The following is an 18,775-nucleotide window of genomic DNA, read 5'->3' on the forward strand; positions in this document are numbered from 1 at the left end:
ACCCCTGTTGACTAGCCGAGGCCACCTTGATTGCTGTGTGTAGGAGTCAGCAGAATACTGCTGGTAATTCATTTATCAAACTAACAGACTTCACTGTTAGCACCGTTCCCCAGCACTTGGTGCTGTCCTAACTAGAGAAACTTAGCACCAGTCACTTTTTTTTGCAAGAGGAGCAGTTTTCATCCCGGAGTGGCACTTACACTGGAATTCACACCACTTCTTCCATCAAACAGTAGAAATCCGATCACCCTAGGATTTATTTTTGCCTTCCAGAATCCTTTTCTGGTTCTTAGCTTCCTCTTTTTTTTTTTCTTTTTAAGATAGTTTCTTTAAAGACAAACTCCTAAACCCACTTTGGGGGCCATGCAATTTTTTTTAGAGGTAAAACACCTGCCTGCTTGAGAACACAGTGGGAAATTGTTTGTTTAATATTTTCTGCCCTCTGCACCACATCAGTGAAAGCTTGACTTTTTCATGGATTGGAAGGGTTGGATCGAAACTGAACCAGCTATCAAACTATACAATAGAAACAGTTCATTCATTTTCATGAATCATCAGTGTGCCAGTTAACAGGTAATTGTCAGTTAACACCTTGCTCCTATAATTGGTCTTATTTTTAAAGTATTTTTTATATTGGTGTTAGTTTCAGGTATACAGCAAAGTGATTCAATTATGCAAATCCATGTATCTATTCTTTTTCAAATTCTTTTCCCATTCAGTCTATTACAGAGTGTTGAACAGAGTTCCCTGTGCTACACAGTGGGTCCTTGTTGGTTATCTGTTTCAAACATAGTAGTATGTACATGTCAATCCCAAATTGCCAATCTACGTTCTGCCTTATAATGCTGTAAGGCATTATAAGGGGAACTCTTACATTGTAACAGGGACTCCACTCAGAATTACTAGCTAGCTATCATGATAGGGCGCCCTAGAAGAAGATTGGGAGCTTGGAAGAGGGAAAAGGATGAGCTCTTTATTATTTGCTTGTAGGCTAGATTAACTGATTCTATCACACATTTGAGTTCAAATCCCATTTAAACTCACAAGGAAAGCCTTCTCAAAGAATCATAGCCAATAGGTCAATTCTAAGTGGTAAAAAGCTAAATAACTCAGAATTGGGAAGACAGGGGGAAGTTTCAGCCGTTCAAGTTGACATTTAAATAATAAGTTATGAATTTAAAATTGCTGAGAGTAGGTCTTAAAAGTTCTACATCACGAGGGTAAAACTTTGTGATGGATGTTAAGTAGACTTACTATGGCGATCAGTTTGCAATATATGTGTCTATTGAATCATTAGTTTGCACACCTGAAACTAACATAATGTTGTAAATAAATTATGTCTAAATTAAGTAGTCATGAAGAATATTCCACAAAATCAAAAGCCATTAGATCAGAGACAATAAACCATGACACAGAGGATATATTTCACTGTCGTCTCTCTTATATTCAGCTCATGCATCTGAGCACCTCCTATTTGTGAGACACTCATTTAGGGAGTTGAAGGGAGTAAGAAAATATCTCATCCCTGCCCACTCCGGCTTGTCACCAGGGGAGAGGAGGCAGATATACGCATGTTGTTGTCGTTTAGTCACTAAGTCATGTCCAACTCTTTGTGACCCCATGGACTGCAGCATGCCAGGCTCCCCTGTCCTCCACCATCTCCCATCATCCACCATTTGAGTTTGCTCAAATTCATATCCACTGAATCAGTGATGGTGTCTAACCCTCTCATTCTCTGCTGCCCTCTTTTCCTCCTGCCTTCTATCGTTCCCAACATCAGGGTCTTTTCCAATGAGTCGGCTCTTCACATTAGGTGGCCAAAGTATTGGAGCTTCAGCTTCAGCATCAGTGCTTCCAATGAATATTCAGGACTGATTTCCTTTAGGATGGACTGGTTGGATCTCCTTGCAGTCCAGGGAACTCTTAAGAGTCTTCTCCAGTACCATAATTCAAAAGCATCAATTCTTCCAGTGCTCAGCCTTCTTCATGGTCCAAATCCCACTTCTGTACATGACTACTGGAAAAACCACTGCTATGACTATACGGACCTTTGTCCACTTACGTATGTATATGTGTTGTGCCTGCAAGCTAAGTTGTTTGAGTTGATGCAGTGGATTATAGCCTGTCCATGGGATTCTCCAAGCAAGAGTGTTGGAGTGAGTTACCTCACCCTCCTCCAGGGGATCTTTTCAATCCAGGGATCAAATCCACCTCTCCTACACTGGCAAGCTGGTTGTGCTAGTACAAGTACCACTAGTTACTCCCTGGGAGGCTCACATATATGCATATATTACTCTAATATTAGGAAAGCTCTGATAATTGCTGCAACTGAGCTATAAACAAAAGCTGAGAAAGGAAAAAGAAGGGAACAATCAATTCTGCCTCTGGATCTTTATACAGGCTTTATTGTAAATGGAGAATTGAATTGGTCCTCAAAGGATGGATAGATTTTATTTGGATTCAACCAGCTTTTGTTGAGCATTTCATAAGATGCCATTCATAGTCATAAATCATTTAAGAGTTAATTCTTTCAACAATGTGCATGCATCTGATCCTATTATCATTTGACAGATAAGGACATGCATACAAAGAGAAACAGAGATAAACTTCTCCCAGTAACAGCTGACAAATGGCTGAGAGGGAAGCTGTCCTATTAAGTGGTCTCTAAGATAAAAATATTACAATGAATTTATGAAAACATTCAATATATTTCTAATAGGCAAAGAGGGATTCAGAGGTTTGAAAAGTGGCCCTTTTCCTAAGAATCCTAATGTAGGAAACAGAAAAGAAGTAGATGATTGTTCTACAGTGTGATGATGTTTTAAGAAATGTGGTCATTAAATGTCATGGGAGTACATTAGAAGGTAGCCTAACCCATCTGAGTTCAGTTTGGAAGAAAGAGGAGAATTAACCAGATCCATAAGGAGGATATAGGCATTGTAGAAACACCAAATTAATTCTTGGAGTTGCCCAGAGGCAGCATGGCAATCCTGGGAAATATAATAAGCTTTAGGTATGAAAGGACAGGGGCTTCCCAGGTGGCGCTAGCGGTAAAGACCCTGCCAATTCAAGAGACACAGGAGACACAAGAGACTCAGGTTTGATCCCTGAGTCAGGAAGATGCCTTGGAGGAGGGAGTGGCAACCCACTCCAGTATTCTTGCCTGAAAAATCCCATGGACAGAGGAGCTTGGCTGGCTACAGTCCATAGGATCACAGAGAGTTGGACACGACTGAAGCTACTTAGCACCCAGCACAACATCAGGATGCTGAAAGGTAACTTACTGTAGCATATAGGTAGAGATCTCACAATGGAACCCCACTCCAGTACTCTTGCCTGGAAAATCCTATGGACGGAGGAGCCTGGAAGGCTGCAGTCCATGGGGTCGTGAAGAATCGGACACGACTGAGCGACTTCACTTTCACTTTTCACTTTCATGCATTGGAGAAGGAAATGGCAACCCACTCCAGTGTTCTTGCCTGGAGAATCCCAGGGTCGGGGGAGCCTGGTGGGCTGCCATCTATGGAGTCACACAGAGTTGGACACGACTGAAGTGACTTAGCAGCAGTAGCAGTAGAGATCTCACAGGAGACAAAGGACCCTTTAAAAGCCTTAAGTGATAGACAGGAAGGAACAATGAAATGAGCGAGAAAGAGAGGACAGCTACCTGAGACATCTGTGACTCACAGTGACCGATCTGATGTGGCCAGGAGAGGCAGGCAAGTTAATGAGGTCACCAGGTGTCTTATCCATCACTTTCAGCTTCTTTTCTGGAATATCTTTCTCAGTGCATTTCGTATGTATTGTACTGAGCCTGTAGATTATTGAATTTCACCAGACATACCATAGAGATAAAGATTATGCTTCCCAGGTGGCTCAGTGGTAAAGGATCCACCTGCCAATACAGGGACTGCAGGAGACATGAGTTGATCCCTGAGTTGGAAAGATCCCTTGGAGGAGGAAATAGTAACCCACTCCAGTATTCTTGCCAGGAAAATTCCAGAACAAAGTAGCCTGGTGGGCTATAGTCCATGCGATCACAAAGAGTCAGACATGACCAAGAGACTAACACTTTCACTTTTTTTTTTAACATTGTCAAACATCTTTTCATCCCTTAAGATCCAGTGACCTCCTTTGAGACACCTTTGTTGATTTCCCCAAGGAGCGTGTGTCATCCTCTTCTGAAATCCCTCAATAGCCTGTTCAGTCTGCCTCCCTCTGGACGTGTCTAAATCATGTCATGTCACATTGAGATCAGATCTTGTTTTATTTATTCACTACACTGGCAGCACTTAGTACAGTGTCTGGCAGGTTGTGACCACACAGTAATTGTTTTAGGAGTAAGTGTACCCAGGTCCCGTGGTCCCTAATCCAGCAGGGCTCTCTGTGTTTTGTGTTACCTAGCTGTATCCAGAAGCACAGATGGAGATTGCATAACATGGGACATCGTCTTTTTCGGCTAAACAGACCCAAATAATGTAGTCTCTGCTGAGGCCCACATAAGACCCTCTGTTATTGGGGGGATGCCATTTAGATAGCCAGAGAGGGAAATGACACCTCAAGAATCAGATCCAGGGGAACTTGCCCGGCGGTCTAGTGGTTAAGACCTCACCTTCCAAGGCAGGGGGTGTCCGTTTGATCCCTGGCCAGGGAACTAAGATCCCACATTCATAGAGGCCAAAATACCAAAACATGAAACAGAAGCAGTATTATAACAAATTCAATAAAGACTTTAAAAATGCTCCACATCAAAAAAATCTTAATAGGATCCCACAGGAAAAATATGAATTATGATGAATAAGTGTATATCTGAGTTATACTGATGGCCATAATATGTACCACACCCCTTTCTCCTATCAATAATTCTTCTTCATTAAGAACTGGGCAGACAGATAGGCAGACACGCAAGGCTACATAAACCCTCTTCTCTGCCCTTCCCTTGAGCGCCAGGCTTGTCCTCATGTATGTGCTCAGTGGCTCAGTCGTGTCCAACTCTTTGCAACCCCATGGACTACAGCTGGTCAGGCTCCTCTGTCTATGGCATTCTACAGGCAAGAATACTAGAGTGGGTTGCCATTCCCTCCTCCAGAGGATCTTCCTGACCCAGGTATCAAACCCTCATCTCCTGCACTGGCAGGCGGATTCTTTACCACTGAGCCCCCAGGGAAGCCCAAGCTTGTCCTTATGAGTGGTAATATCTGTATAAATATTTAATAGAAAGTACTGTTACAAACACTGGGAGAAGCAAGGCTGAGCATCACTTTGCCACAACTGTCGAGCACCTCAACAGCAGCGACCAGCCGATCAACAATAGGTAGGGGTCTAGCTGAAAAGCCATGAGAAACCCAGATAGCGCATTACAAAGCAGAGACATAACTCTGCCGGTCTTTCCAGTAGCCATGTATGGATGTGAGAGTTGGACTATAAAGAAAGCTGAGTGCTGAAGAATTGATGCTTTTGAACTGTGATGTTGGAGAAGGCTCTTGAAAGTCCCTTGGACAGCAAGGAGATCCAACCAGTCCATCCTAAAGGAGATCAGTCCTGAATATTCATCGGAAGGACTGATACTGACGCTGAAACTTCAATACTTTGGCCACTTTATGTGAAGAACTGACTCATTTGGAAAGACCTTGATGCTGGGAAAGATTGAGGGCAGGAGGAGAAGAGGGTGACAGAGGATGAGATGGTTGGATGGCATCACCGACTCGATAGACATGAGTTTTCATAAACTCTGGGAGTTGGTGATGGACAGGGAGGTCTGGTGTGCTGCAGTCCATGGGGTCGCAAAGAGTCGGACAGGACAGAGCGACTGAACTGAACTGAACTGAAGTGTTAGTTAACTCAGATTCCCCCTTACAAAGCACTCTGCCTTCATTCTGGCTACTGTTCTGCAGATGTGATCAAATCTGCTCTTATCAGCCTCCGTGTTTCCTTCCTTCCCCCAGCGCGTTTGTGCTGCCTGAGAGACCAGTCTCCCTTACATCTCTTTCTGTAACTTCCAGTTTGTACATTCGTGTCTACTTAGTTCCTTTTCTCCACCCAGTACCAATCACTTTGATTTTCCAAGTTGTATTAGCTTCTAGGCACCTGCATTTCAAGGTAGCATGCTTTGCTGGCTCCCTACTCCCCGCTCCATCTGCAAGAATAGGTCTGGTACACTGTGAGTCCTTCTAAACTCCATGATGAATCACAGATACTGCCATATTCATGACATTGTAAATGGCCACCCCTAGTCACCATGTCAATGACCTCTTTGTCAAGCTTTCCCTGGTCTTGCTGACCCTTTCAGCTCTATTTTAGATACAGTGTCCCAGTCCTGTCCTCCAGCCAGGAACACCCCAAAGCCCACTGGTTAAATCTCTGCTGCTCTCGAAACCCTTACATTGTATTCAATTTTCCATTGCATCATTGTCTATACATATCAATATCATGAAATCAATCCTGCTTAAAAAGAACCATCTTTAACATAACAGATATAAATTAACCTTCAGATTTACACTGACTAAGCAGAAGAATCCTTGTCAGCACTCTTAATTCGTTTGACTCTTATGTGGATACCTTTTGTGGTTTTCATTCCTTTAGTACTCCAGTACTTTTGCCTAGAAAATCCCATGGATGGAGGAGCCTGGTAGGCTGCAGTTCATGGGGTCGCTAGAGTCGGACACGACTGAGCGACTTCACTTTCACTTTTCACTTTCATGCATTGGAGAAGGAAATGGCAACCCACTCCAGTGTTCTTGCCTGGAGAATCCCAGGGAAGGGAAGCCTGGTTGGCTGCCGTCTATGGGGTCGTACAGAGTCGGACACGACTGAAGCGACGCAGCAGCAGCAGCAGTATCTCCTACCCCCAGTTTTGGAAGATAGATGAATGGATGGACAGACAGGTAGATACGTAGATATGCTATTGTCTCACTAGGATGCTTAATCCTGCTCTGAATTAAAAAAACAAAAACACCTATAAACTTCAAATAAGCTTTGCACCTGTAAATGTTGTTATAAATCATCATCAAAAAATAGAGATGAGTTTGATGTGTTAACAATTTGATGCACAAGTTCAGTTTTAGTGGATTAGAGTGAACGTTGGATCACAGAGAAGCACAGGCATTCATTGTCAGTCTTGAGGAAGACACCATTACTGGGCTGCCATGATTTGAAACTGCATAAGTAAAATGGAAAGGTTGCCAGTTCACATAATTACAGTTACAGAAATAAAGACTGTGGCTATGCAGTCAAGGGGTTTAATCAATGTGATTTAAAAAAAAAAAAACTGCTTTTGTTCATAATTTTGTCACATGTACAAATTTCCATGGCAAAGGGCCAAATGCATTTAATGCAATTCAAGGATGACAAGGAGGGTTGATGGGCTCTAATGAGCAATTGATTATCAGTAAACAGAGAGAGATGAAGAATCCACATTAAACTCTGTGTAGAACAAGAGGTCATTTCCATTAGCTGTGACTCTTCATCCAAGCTTATTAATGAAGTAAAGCGTAAGAAGGGGAAACATTTCTTAGATTTTGTCATTTGAAGATAATAACCCCAAACTGTGAAGGTAAACATAAATCTTGGTTTTAAAAAAAAAAATTTGCATGTGCAGAAATAACCTACAGTGTCCAGCAATTCACTTAAACCATGACCCCGGTCTTTGGTCTTAAAGCTACTAAAATGACTGGAGGAAAAAAATGGATTAAAACATGCATTCAACTATACAATTATCTCAAAGACCGATTGTTATGCAAACGTGTGTTCTAATTTCAATTTTAAAAACTACTAATTTGTTCTCAACAGTAGTAATTTGACATCCCACAAGATGGCATATGAGGATACCCAGGAGACTTTGGGAGGCTATTGTTGGTTTGGTGACTCGATTCACCAAAGGTACTTGGCTGAGATTTCCACTGTCTGAAGTTGTAATGACATGGCGGCCACAGTACAGTTCATCACAGCTGGGATCTCATATGGAACACAGTAAGGATCTGAAAAAGTAGGGAAATTGTAGTGTATATCTTTTAAATATTATTCACCTTGGCTGGACTTCCATGCAGCAAAATAGAGCAGAGTTAGAAGAGTATGTAGACATTGACTAGGCGGCATTGGTTATATAGTAGTAACATCTCGTGTTGGCTTCCTGGAGTCTATTGCAGTCTTGTTAGCATACAGCATATTAAACATGTGTGACAATGTTCAGTAAGGCAAAAGTCCACGTAAGATAAACTTCCTGGTAGGATAAAAATATTAGCTTATGTCATCAAAATATAAATGAACAAAAAATAAAGGCGTGTGAGGTCTACATTGCATCTGAGAACTCACCTTCAATTAAGCAAATGTTTGTTGAGTTCCTGTTGAAAGTCAGACATTGTGGTAGTTGGAGACACAAAGATAATAACTGCAATAGAAATAACAATTTTAATTAGTAAACAGTCATCTTTCATAGTAATCAATATTTTATAAAACTCTTCTGCCGTTATTCACTTACGGTTTCTTTGATAGAAATATACACATTCTCAATTCATTTTCATTGAAAACAGGAGTCAAATACAAGAAAAGCTAATGTCCATTAATATTCAAATAACATTTAGTGGAAAGTTTATAGTTACAAATCTATATCATAAATTTTGGCATCTATTTTCTCTTTATGCTTCATAATTTAAATTTGTCTTGTTGATGTCTCTTTCATCTAATTTGATCATCTTAACCATGAGTAACAAGCTTCCCTTTTGGCTCAGCTGGTAAAGAATCCTGCAATGTGGGAGATCTGGCTTGGAAAGACCCTCTGGAGAAGGGAAGGGCTACCCACTCCAGTATTCTGGCCTAGAGACAGTTCATGGGGTCGCAAGGAGTCGGACACGACTGAGCCACTTTTCACAACCATTAGTGAGGTGTGATCGTGTTGTCCTTTGAGAAACTCTTATAAGCTATACAACTTCTCACCAGACAAATGCATACACTCATTTATATAAATACAATATATTACAGGGGCTTCCCAGGTGGCACTAGTGGTAAAATTCTGCCTGCCAATTCAGGAGACTCAGAAGACTTGGGTTCAATCCCTGGGTTGGGAAGATCCCCTGGAGGAGGAAATGGTAACCCACTCCAGTTTCTTGTCTGGAAAATTCCATGGACAGAGGAGCCTGGTGGGCTACAGTCCATGGGGCCACAAAGAGTCAGGCATGACTGAGTGACTGAGCACCCACAATATGTTACCTATATTTTCTGAGGATTGATCAAATTGAGAAACACTACATTAAACACTTTGGGAAAGATTGTATACATTTCTGAAGAAACAATCTATGACATTACCGCTGGATTTGGAAATGGAGATGATCTTTTGAGGAATTACCCTTATACATTAAAACTTAGTTTCCTATCCAAATGACTGAGAAATTTATATTCTGCCATAAATATGTGGCAGAATTGCAGTTTTGCCCCTGTGATGGAAAATAAATTATTACATTTGACTTCTGATACATTTAACATGAATTTAGGTCAGAATATTAAGACTTTCTTAAGCATGACCCTATGTGAAAATGAGATACGTGCCTACATTTACATGATACAGCTTTGTTAAGACTGTGGCTACTTTTGTACGGGACAAGCCACAATCCTGGACATCTTTTAAAATGTAATTGAGTCCCGTCATCCTTCTGTGCTTCTGGGGCCTGGAGAAGCTCAGCAGAGACAATGCCGTTAGTCTGTCTTTGGACCATTTCCAGAGCTGAGCAGGTGATACCATCAACAAATCCCAGTGTTGACATTTGGAGTGAGCAAGTGGTTCTACAAGGTGGCTCCTTCTGGATGTAAATTGACTCTAATGATTTCTCTCTTTCTCCTGGGCAGGATTTATGTGGGCATCATTCCTGCGACACCCTGGGAATGGCAGACGTTGGGACCATATGCTCTCCTGAGCGCAGCTGTGCGGTGATTGAAGACGATGGCCTCCATGCAGCCTTCACCGTGGCTCACGAAATTGGTATGCAGCGTCTTTTCTCTTTCCTGGCCAAATCAAACACTTGTAACAGCTGCAACAGGAACCAGCATACTTGTCAATTAATTCCAGATTTCTCCTGGTTCAGATAACCCTTGGGGATTATATTTGTTTATATTTGCACTTTTAGGGTTAACTCCTAAGAGGGATGGAAACCAAAGTTAGGCACACGTGGTAGAGACTTCCTTTCTGTTGGTACCATTTAAAAGTTTCAGAGAAAGTTACTACTGCCATTGTAAAGTATCCACCCAGGACCTGATGAGATAAAATCTGTCACAGTTGACAATGGAATGCAGAGATGTTTGTCTTAGAAATCACTCTGTGGACTCATCCAGGGCAAATCAATTTACACAGAAATTCATCAGGTTTTATTCCACTGTCAGTGATACATCGACTCCTGGCAGAGGTAATCAATAGCTTAAGGTCACCATTCCAGTCTTGTTTTTAAGAAGCGAAGCAAATGAAACAAAATCTGTCACCAGGGTTGATTGTAAAGTGTTCCTTACCTGGTGACATTAAGAAACTCATTTCAACCCTGAAACTGGAAATTTTAGACTAAATATGACAAATATCCCAGCAATTAGGAATATGTGTTTTGTAATCACTGACCGAGGCTACTAGACATATGAGAAGTTAATTTACTATTTAGGATTAGGTTTTAGAATTAGATACATCTGGGCTCAGTTCTTGCTAGAGTACTTTCTGCCTGTGTCCTGTTGGTCTGATGATTTAAACTCTCTGAGCTTCAGTTTTCATATCTGAAATATAGAAATAATAGTGCCTACTTCATTGAATTATTTCAGGGGCCAAGTTGAGTAAATTATAGATACCAGCTGTTATTTATATTCATATCACTTCTGTTTTGCTTTTTAATTAACTAATTAATTTACTTATTAAATGTATCACCTTTTAGCAGTCTTTTTGGGGGCAAAGTATGGTGCAAATTATTGCGCCTTTTGCTGTATTTTATTAAACAGATGTAGTTTTCTTAAGCTAACACAGTAATTTTAAAATAGAAATTAAAACTTTTCTTCCACGTTAGTAGGCAAAGAACATTTCACAATGTGTTGATTTTTGGCTGCTATATTTTCTTTGGGGACTTAACTTCACATCAAAAGTGCAATTGCAGAAGTCCGTATATTAGAGCAGTAAAATAGAAATCAGTAGTTAAATTCCAATTAATATGTATTAATCATGATCTTAATTTTCTTAACTGACACTCTTCTTACCACCTAAGCAAAAAAAAAAAAAAAGGCACAAACATAACATCTTAATGTAAATAACTGTCCAAGAGCACCACTGATCACAATCCAATTTAACACTTTGTTAATTGAGCCTCTTTAGCTTTGAGATGGACTGCCAGCTCCGTATCCATGTTCTCTGTTTTATCTCAGGCAAGAGATTCAGACAGTGAGTCCCCATTTTTTCCCTAGAAGGTAGACCAATAATGAATGAGACGGCCCTCTGGTGACTGCACCAGAAGACCTCATATGGCTGCAAATATTTTTAAAACACAGCTGCCATTTAAACTTCAGGGCTGGGATTATGCCTTCACCTATCTCTTACTCTTGCCTATTAAACTGATTGATAAAAATACAGCCTAGCACTGGTCTTTCATCAATATTTGTTACATATATCTATATATGCACAAGTGAGTAAGTGGGAGAAACACAAGAGCCACGCAAGGCAATATTCTGATTTTTCAGCAAAGCTAAGAAGAATAAATTCAAATACTCAAAAGCATTGTAACTACCCAGAGATGATTTTCAAAGTACACCAGTATTTAATCACCATTATTCAGAATGGGAGAAGTTCCATAAGGAAAGTTCTAAGCCCTGGTAGGCAGAGGCTGGTTAAGGAATGATGAGGGATAAGCAACAAAGTGGAACTGTGGCATCAACCACCATAAGCTCATGAGCCCTAATATTGACCTTCTAAAAAAGAGAGTTCAGATTCCATGAAGGATGGGCTTTCTTCCTTCAATCCTCTTGTTGTTGTTGTTCAGTTGCTAAGTTGTGTCCAACTCTTTGGACCCCATGAACTGCAGCACACCAGGCTTCCCTGTCCTTCGGTATCTCCCAGAGTTTGCACAAACTCATGGCCATTAAGTCAGTGTTGCCATCCAGGCATCTCATCCTCTGTCGCCCCCTTCTCCTCTTGCCTTCAATCTTTCCCAGCATCGGGATCTTTTCCAGTGAGTCAGGTCTTTGCATCAGGTGGCCAAGTATTGGAATTTCAGCTTCAGCATCAGTCCTTCCAATGAATATTCAGGGTAGATTTCCTTTCAGATTGACTGGTTAGATCTCCTTGCTGTCCTAGGGCCTCTCAAGAGTCTTCTCCAACACCACAGTTTGAAAGCATCAATTCTTTGGCGCTCAGCCTTCTTTGTGGTCCAACTAGTTATCTATTTTCACACACTGACAGCATCTGGGAGGTTTCTTTGTAAGGGAACCACAGTGGCAGTAAATGCAGCTTCTTTGAGGTTTCATGGACCCTCCAATCAACCGAATTGGAATGAAGAACCTTCTAGCACCACCTTTCTCAGCCCTCCTGAATTCCTAGGGAATTACAAGGGATTACGCAGGCAGATACAGTAGAGAGGTAGGAAGCCAGATGCTAATGAGAACAGGTGTTTTATTAAAACTATTTATGTACAATAAGAAGTTTTCTTTTCTTAAGCAGACATGGTTCTACAAGAGAATAATGTGGGAGAAATGTGGGTTTCTCTGCAAAAAAATCAAACCTAAATCTTTGCTGTCTGACTACACTCCATGTTCCTTATAATTTCTTGATTGGATCATTTGTATGTACTTTAGAATTCTGTGTAATTTATTCTCCAATAAAACAGTGCCTATTTCATTTCTCTTTATGTGTCACATATGGCCTAATCTGAGAAATGTAAGTTCTGGATATAGGGGAATATGGGTTTAATTTCCCTTTCATAAAGGAATCTGGCTTTCATTCATTTTGTTTTCTAATTGCTTTATTATTCTTTAATTTCACTTTTCACCTAAATATTGCAAACACGTGTTATAAAGTATGAGCCTTAAAAATTGTAGCAAAGATAACCTTACAAAATATTTCCTAATCATCTGTATACGATTACAGAGCTTTGCCTCTGCAGCCAGTGTGCTCTTGGGTCATGGAGTTCCCTGTTCTGTTTCCAGGGCTTTATTTTTAGATTGCTGCTTGTAGCCATCAGCCTGAGTTTATTATGCTCTGGATTCTAATTCTACTCTGTTCTTCTATGTAATTTCCTCCCTTTTTATTAGACATTTACTACTTTCCAGATCTGGAGGTTATATCCAGGCTATATGGTGATATGGTGACAGGTTATACGGTGATAAAGTGCTGCTGTGAAACCTCAGTTTTGCCAGAGTGTTTTGAATTCACTTGAGTCTATTCCAAAATGAGCAATTTGCTTCATGTGTATGGTAAATACGTTTCTGTGCTCAAAACATAAGATGTGGAGAAAATTTCCAGGATATTCCCATGATTTTTCTACTTTATTTCATCTATCAGCAATGAAAGGTATAATTAAGAATCAGTTCAGTTCAGTCGCTCAGTCGTGTCCAACTCTTTGTGACCCCATAGACTGCAGCACGCCAGGCCTCCCTGTCCATCATCAACTCCCGGAGCTTGCTCAAATGAATGTCCATCAAGTCGGTGATGCCATCCAACCATCTCATCTTCTGTCATCCCCTTCTCCTCCTGCTTTCAATCTTGCCCAGAGTCAGGGTCTTTTCCAATGAATCAGTTAGTTCTTCACATCAGGTGGCCAAAGTATTGGAGCTTTAGCTTCAGCATCAGTCCTTCCAGTGAATAATCAGGACCGATTTCCTTTAGAATTGACTGGCTTGATCTCCTTGCAGTCCAAGGGACTCTCAAGAATCTTCTCCAGCACCAAAGTTTAAAAGCATAAATTCGTCGGCACTCAGCTTTCTTTATGGTCCAACTCTTACATCCATACATGACCACTGGAAAAACCATAGCTTTGACTAGACAGACCTTTGTTGGCAAAGTAATGTCTCTGCTTTTTAATATGCTCTCTAGGTTGGTCATAGTTTTTCTTCCAAGGAGCAAGTGTCATTTAATTTCATGACTTCAGTCACCATCTGCAGTGATTTTGGAGCCCAAGAAAATAAAGTCTGTCACAGTTTCCACTGTTTTCCCATCTATTTGCCATGAAGTGATGGGACTGGATGCCACTATCTTCGTTTTTTGAATGTTGAGTTTTAAGCCAGCTTTTTCACTTTCCTCTTTCACTTTCATCAAGAGGTTTTTTTAGTTCCTCTTTACTTTCTGCCATAAGGGTGGTGTCATCTGCATATCTGAGGTTATTGATGTTTCTCCCAGCAACCTTGATTCCAGCTTGTGCTTCATCCAGCCTGGCATTTCGCATGATGTACTCTGCATGTAAGTTCACCTTTATTAACTGGTTTAGCTTCTCATGGCATGCTCTAGTCACTACTTCCTCTTTCTATACAATAAGCATTTAAAACACACAGTCTTGAGAGTTGAATATAAAATTTTTTGTTCTTTTTTAATAATTTATTCACTTGGGTCTTGGTTTATTTGTGCAGGATCTTTCATCGGGGTCCACAGGCTGTGAAGTGTGCAGGCTCAGTAGCTCTACAGACATGTGGGATCATAGTTCCCAGACCAGGAATCCAACCTGCATCCCTTGCATTGTAAGGTGGATTCTTTAACCACTGGGTCATCAGGAAAGTCCCCCAAAGTTTTTTTTTGTTCTTTTACTCACTTTTACTTGCTCTTTCACTCGGTCCATTGAAACATGTCCCTACATTGAGAATTATCATGTAAGACAGAGGCAAGCTTTAAGTCTTTATCTTGTACCTTTTCTGTCCATGATGTTAAAGTCATAATGAAGTGACTTAAATGAACAGTTCTGAGAAGTGATGCTTCTTGTGCCATGTGTGAATGGGAATACTTCTCTTTTCCTGCTTTCCTGTTCCTTCTTAACAGAAAGCTAGATTTTGGAGACGCAGTCCACGGGTGTCAATACAGCTTTCTGGAAAATAGATTTTGATGCGTCTAGACACTGCCCAGGCAGTAAAGAATTGCCTTACTGCCTGCCTTCTTGCTATCTTATGGACAGGTCAACATCGGGTAAAGTGTTACGATCTTTGAGAAAGTTTTTTAAACTACCAAGAGCGTGGTTCCTATCCCTGGACTATGGGTGCAGGTAAGAATGTGACTATAGCTGTTTTACAATCCAAATGTGAGCTGTAGCAAGTTTCAAGCGAATGTAAGTTTACATTTAGAGTTTATGTTTTTAACTTGTCAAACTTTTATTATGGGCTTGTAATAATGATTTCACCTGCTGCACACATAGTTCTCCAACATAATAATTTTATTGATGTTGGGCTAGCCTCTAATGTGCTAGGGGAGCCATCTGATTTTATTTAGACTCATGATATCTGTAGTTTGCAAACAGGCTGAAGCTCTGCCTTAGAGTGGTTAATTATAAAATGTGCTAAGTGAATCTCTCCATCATGAAAGACTCCAAAAATGCTTCCTAAGCTAAAATCAGGCCGCTCAAAGAGTCAGGGCCAGATAGTCAGCTGGAAACTTAGGAAGTGGTGGAGACACAACAGTATGGTTGCCTGTGTTTTGCTGCGGTTGGAGGGAGTGCTCTGGTTCTGCTGATCTGCGTGGGACTCTGCCCCCGCCATCGATTAGATTAAACGAGGCCATGTTTTGAAAGGCTGCAGAGGCCTTGGAAACACCATAGACCAAAGCCAAGTACACAGAATCAGATGTCAGGACTGGCTGTGAGATGTGAGGTGAAAGGAAGCCAGGATTAAATTTGGTATTTACCCTCAAAACCCATAGCTGTAATCAACATGAACTGAGCTTTTTTTTTCTGTCCGGTTTGGAGCAGTGCCATACAGTGTCTTTCTTGGCCCCCAGATGAAAGGTGGGAATAGGTCTTTGCTCCGTGTCCAGAGGCAGCACTGAAAGATGTAGTTTTAGTATCAGTTGGTTTGTTTTTAAATCAAACCCCAATTCGTATTTCTCTAGGGAAAGCCTATGGGTTGTCTGCCATGGGTATGGAAAGCCAACAAGTTGAAGGTGACAGAAAATAAATATATCACACACAGCATGTAATTTTTTTTTCCTTCTTAGGATTAGAAAATTTCCCCTTGTCTCCCAAATTGAGTGTCTGATTATCAGACACTAGTAATCAAGTGTCTACTAATCAGACACAAGTAATCTAGCATCTGGTAATCGGAATTTATCAAAAACTATGTAAAATTAAACTACTCGTAAGTTAAAATTATAACAAACCCAAGATATCAGTGAGAACAATAAAGTTCAGTAACAATCACTGGGCCTTTATATTTCTCAGGCACATTTTCCAAGCACTTTGCAACTTTTATATCCTTTAAGCCTCACCAAATCCCATGAAGTGAGTACTATTAATGAGTCACCCAAGAAAGGAGGATGCTGACACACAGAGAAGTCTCTAAACTGATCTAAGGTCAACAACTAGGTATACTGCTTGGGGAAAAGTTAAATCCAATTTATCTGGCTCCAGAGCCCAAAATTTGGACACTATGCTAGAATGACTTGTTAGGGTCCCTTTTCAAAGATAGTCTTGAATTTGAATCAAAAGGATATTGACACAGCTATTTATAAGGTGAAAAAAATTTATTTTCTTCCTTCTAAATTACATCACTGATATAACAGTTAGCATTTGTGTTTAGGGCTTCCCTAGTGGCTTAGATGGTAAAGAATCTGCCTGCCAATGCAGGAGACCCAGGTTCAGTCCCTGGGTCAGGAAGACCCCCTGGAGAAGGGAATGGCTACCCACTCCAGTATTCTTGCCTGGAGAATTCCATGGACAGAGGACCTTGGCAAGCTACAATCCATGGGGTCACAAAGAGTCAGACAGGACTGGGTAACTAACACAAATGTTTTTAAATGGGAGTTTAAGAGTTGTATCACTTCTCTTAAGGATTTGCATTTGAATAGATATGTAGGATCCAATTACTGGGGATCCTGGTTTCCTTCACCAAGGATTCTATGTCCTGATCCCCTGTGTGTTTTTGACTCCCTTTTCAACCCCTGGCAAGACCTTCCTGAACCTTAATAATCCCAGCTGGAAAATTAGGTAAAAATAAAAACATGACCTCATTAAGAAACAGATGCTTCATGAGCTGGGCTTTCTTAAGAAAACACATGACAGAGCTCTTTGTAACATTTTTTTAGGATGTGATGCTGCGGCCCCTTGCCTATTGGCCAGTTTGGGGTCAGGACACAAGAGCTTGAAGTTCTGTTTAATTTACAGACCAAAGTTTAGAAAAATAACCCAATTTCCTTCCTGAGGTTAATATTATAAATCAGCCCTAGTTGTACAGTAATACCTGAGTTGAATAAGAAACTAAACCAACATTTTCCTGTAATGTGTCTTCACCAGGGTGTCCATTATTTCAGATTTTCTGACACCAAATTCATGTGTGAATTTAAGGAGGCAAGATGCTTTTTAAAATCTACATTGTGAATATCCAAGATGAAATTGATGTAATGAAATTCTGCTTATTTACCAATTTTAAAAAATGATTCTTGTCCAAAAAAATTACCAGGTGACTAATAGTTTGCTGTTTCTGAACTAACACTTAGACTCTTACCCTACAGACTTTGCTTTGACATAATTTACCCGAAACTCATTTCCTCCGCATAATTCAAATAAACTCTTTCCTGAGGCTATTTTGTGTGATGGGCACTCATTAGCAGGACTGTCATGTTTACGACACGGTTTAATATCTATTAAGAATAGATGGGTATTTTCTACAGAAGCCCTTATAATCTACACCTGGATTTCTACTAATTTCAAACATCAAGATACAGTTGTAAGGGCTGCATCACTTGGGACATAATGAATTGGACCCCCACATCACTGTAAATTTCACTCTGACTTCTGTAATACTTTTTTAAGAAATTTAGTGTATGAATGCCGTTAAACAAACTCACCCACTGCCTAACAGTGTTTGGTCTGTAACTGTGTTGGGATTTTACGTGAGAAGTGGCTCCCAATTACATCACTCAAGAATTAAAGGTTCACCAAGAAAGATAGCATTGTAAATAAGGTTGCTTAACTTAGTTAAGGCAAACAAACCGCTCTTCAATCTTTTGCACGTCTACTGATTACAAATGGTTCCATATATAACTGCTAATGCTTCCTTGAAGCAAGACTTTGGAACCTCTCCTTTAAACCCAGATCTTGAATTGTGGTCGTTAATCCATATCAGCCTTGCCCCCTCACTAGGATTTTTCACATCCTGTTTTAGTAAGGGAGATTGGTAGAACTTCCTCAAATCTCTTCCCTTACCTTTCAAAACTGCCTTGAATCTTAAATTCACTTTTTTCCCATACTTGGCCTAGAGAAAGAAATGTCTCTGTCTTTCCAAGGGAAATAATTGCCTTTCTCTATGACTTTCTGGATCCTATCTCCCTGACTCTTTCTCGATCTTGCGCTAAGTCACTTCAGTCGTGGCCAACTCTGTGAGACTCTATGGACTGTAGCCTGCCAGGCTCCTCCATCCATGGATTTTCCCAAGCAAGATTACTGGAGTGGGTTGCCGTTTCCTATTCCAGGGGATCTTCCTGATGCAGGCATTGAACGTGTGTCTCCCATCTCCTGCATTGGCAGGCAGGTTCTTTACCACCAGCACCGCCTGGGAAGCCCACCCTTCAGCTAACTCTGGTTTGCATTGCTCAAAAACCCATCATAAAAAAGCCTTTTGATGAAAACAGTACATTATT

The 18,775-nt window shown here is 40.7% G+C and overlaps 1 protein-coding gene across 1 annotated transcript in view; it reads left to right on the forward strand.

Moving 5' to 3' along the window:
* The window catches only part of ADAMTS5 (ADAM metallopeptidase with thrombospondin type 1 motif, 5), a 57,575-nt gene that overhangs the window by 3,857 nt on the left and 34,943 nt on the right, over nucleotides 1–18,775 (forward strand). The window contains 1 exon segment of the mRNA XM_010838447.1: nucleotides 9,838–9,970. Coding sequence (XP_010836749.1) covers nucleotides 9,838–9,970 — 133 coding nt within the window.

The sequence above is a fragment of the Bison bison genome, unplaced genomic scaffold, assembly GCF_000754665.1.
Source record: "Bison bison bison isolate TAMUID 2011002044 unplaced genomic scaffold, Bison_UMD1.0 scf7180017864094, whole genome shotgun sequence".
Taxonomy (NCBI): domain Eukaryota; kingdom Metazoa; phylum Chordata; class Mammalia; order Artiodactyla; family Bovidae; genus Bison; species Bison bison.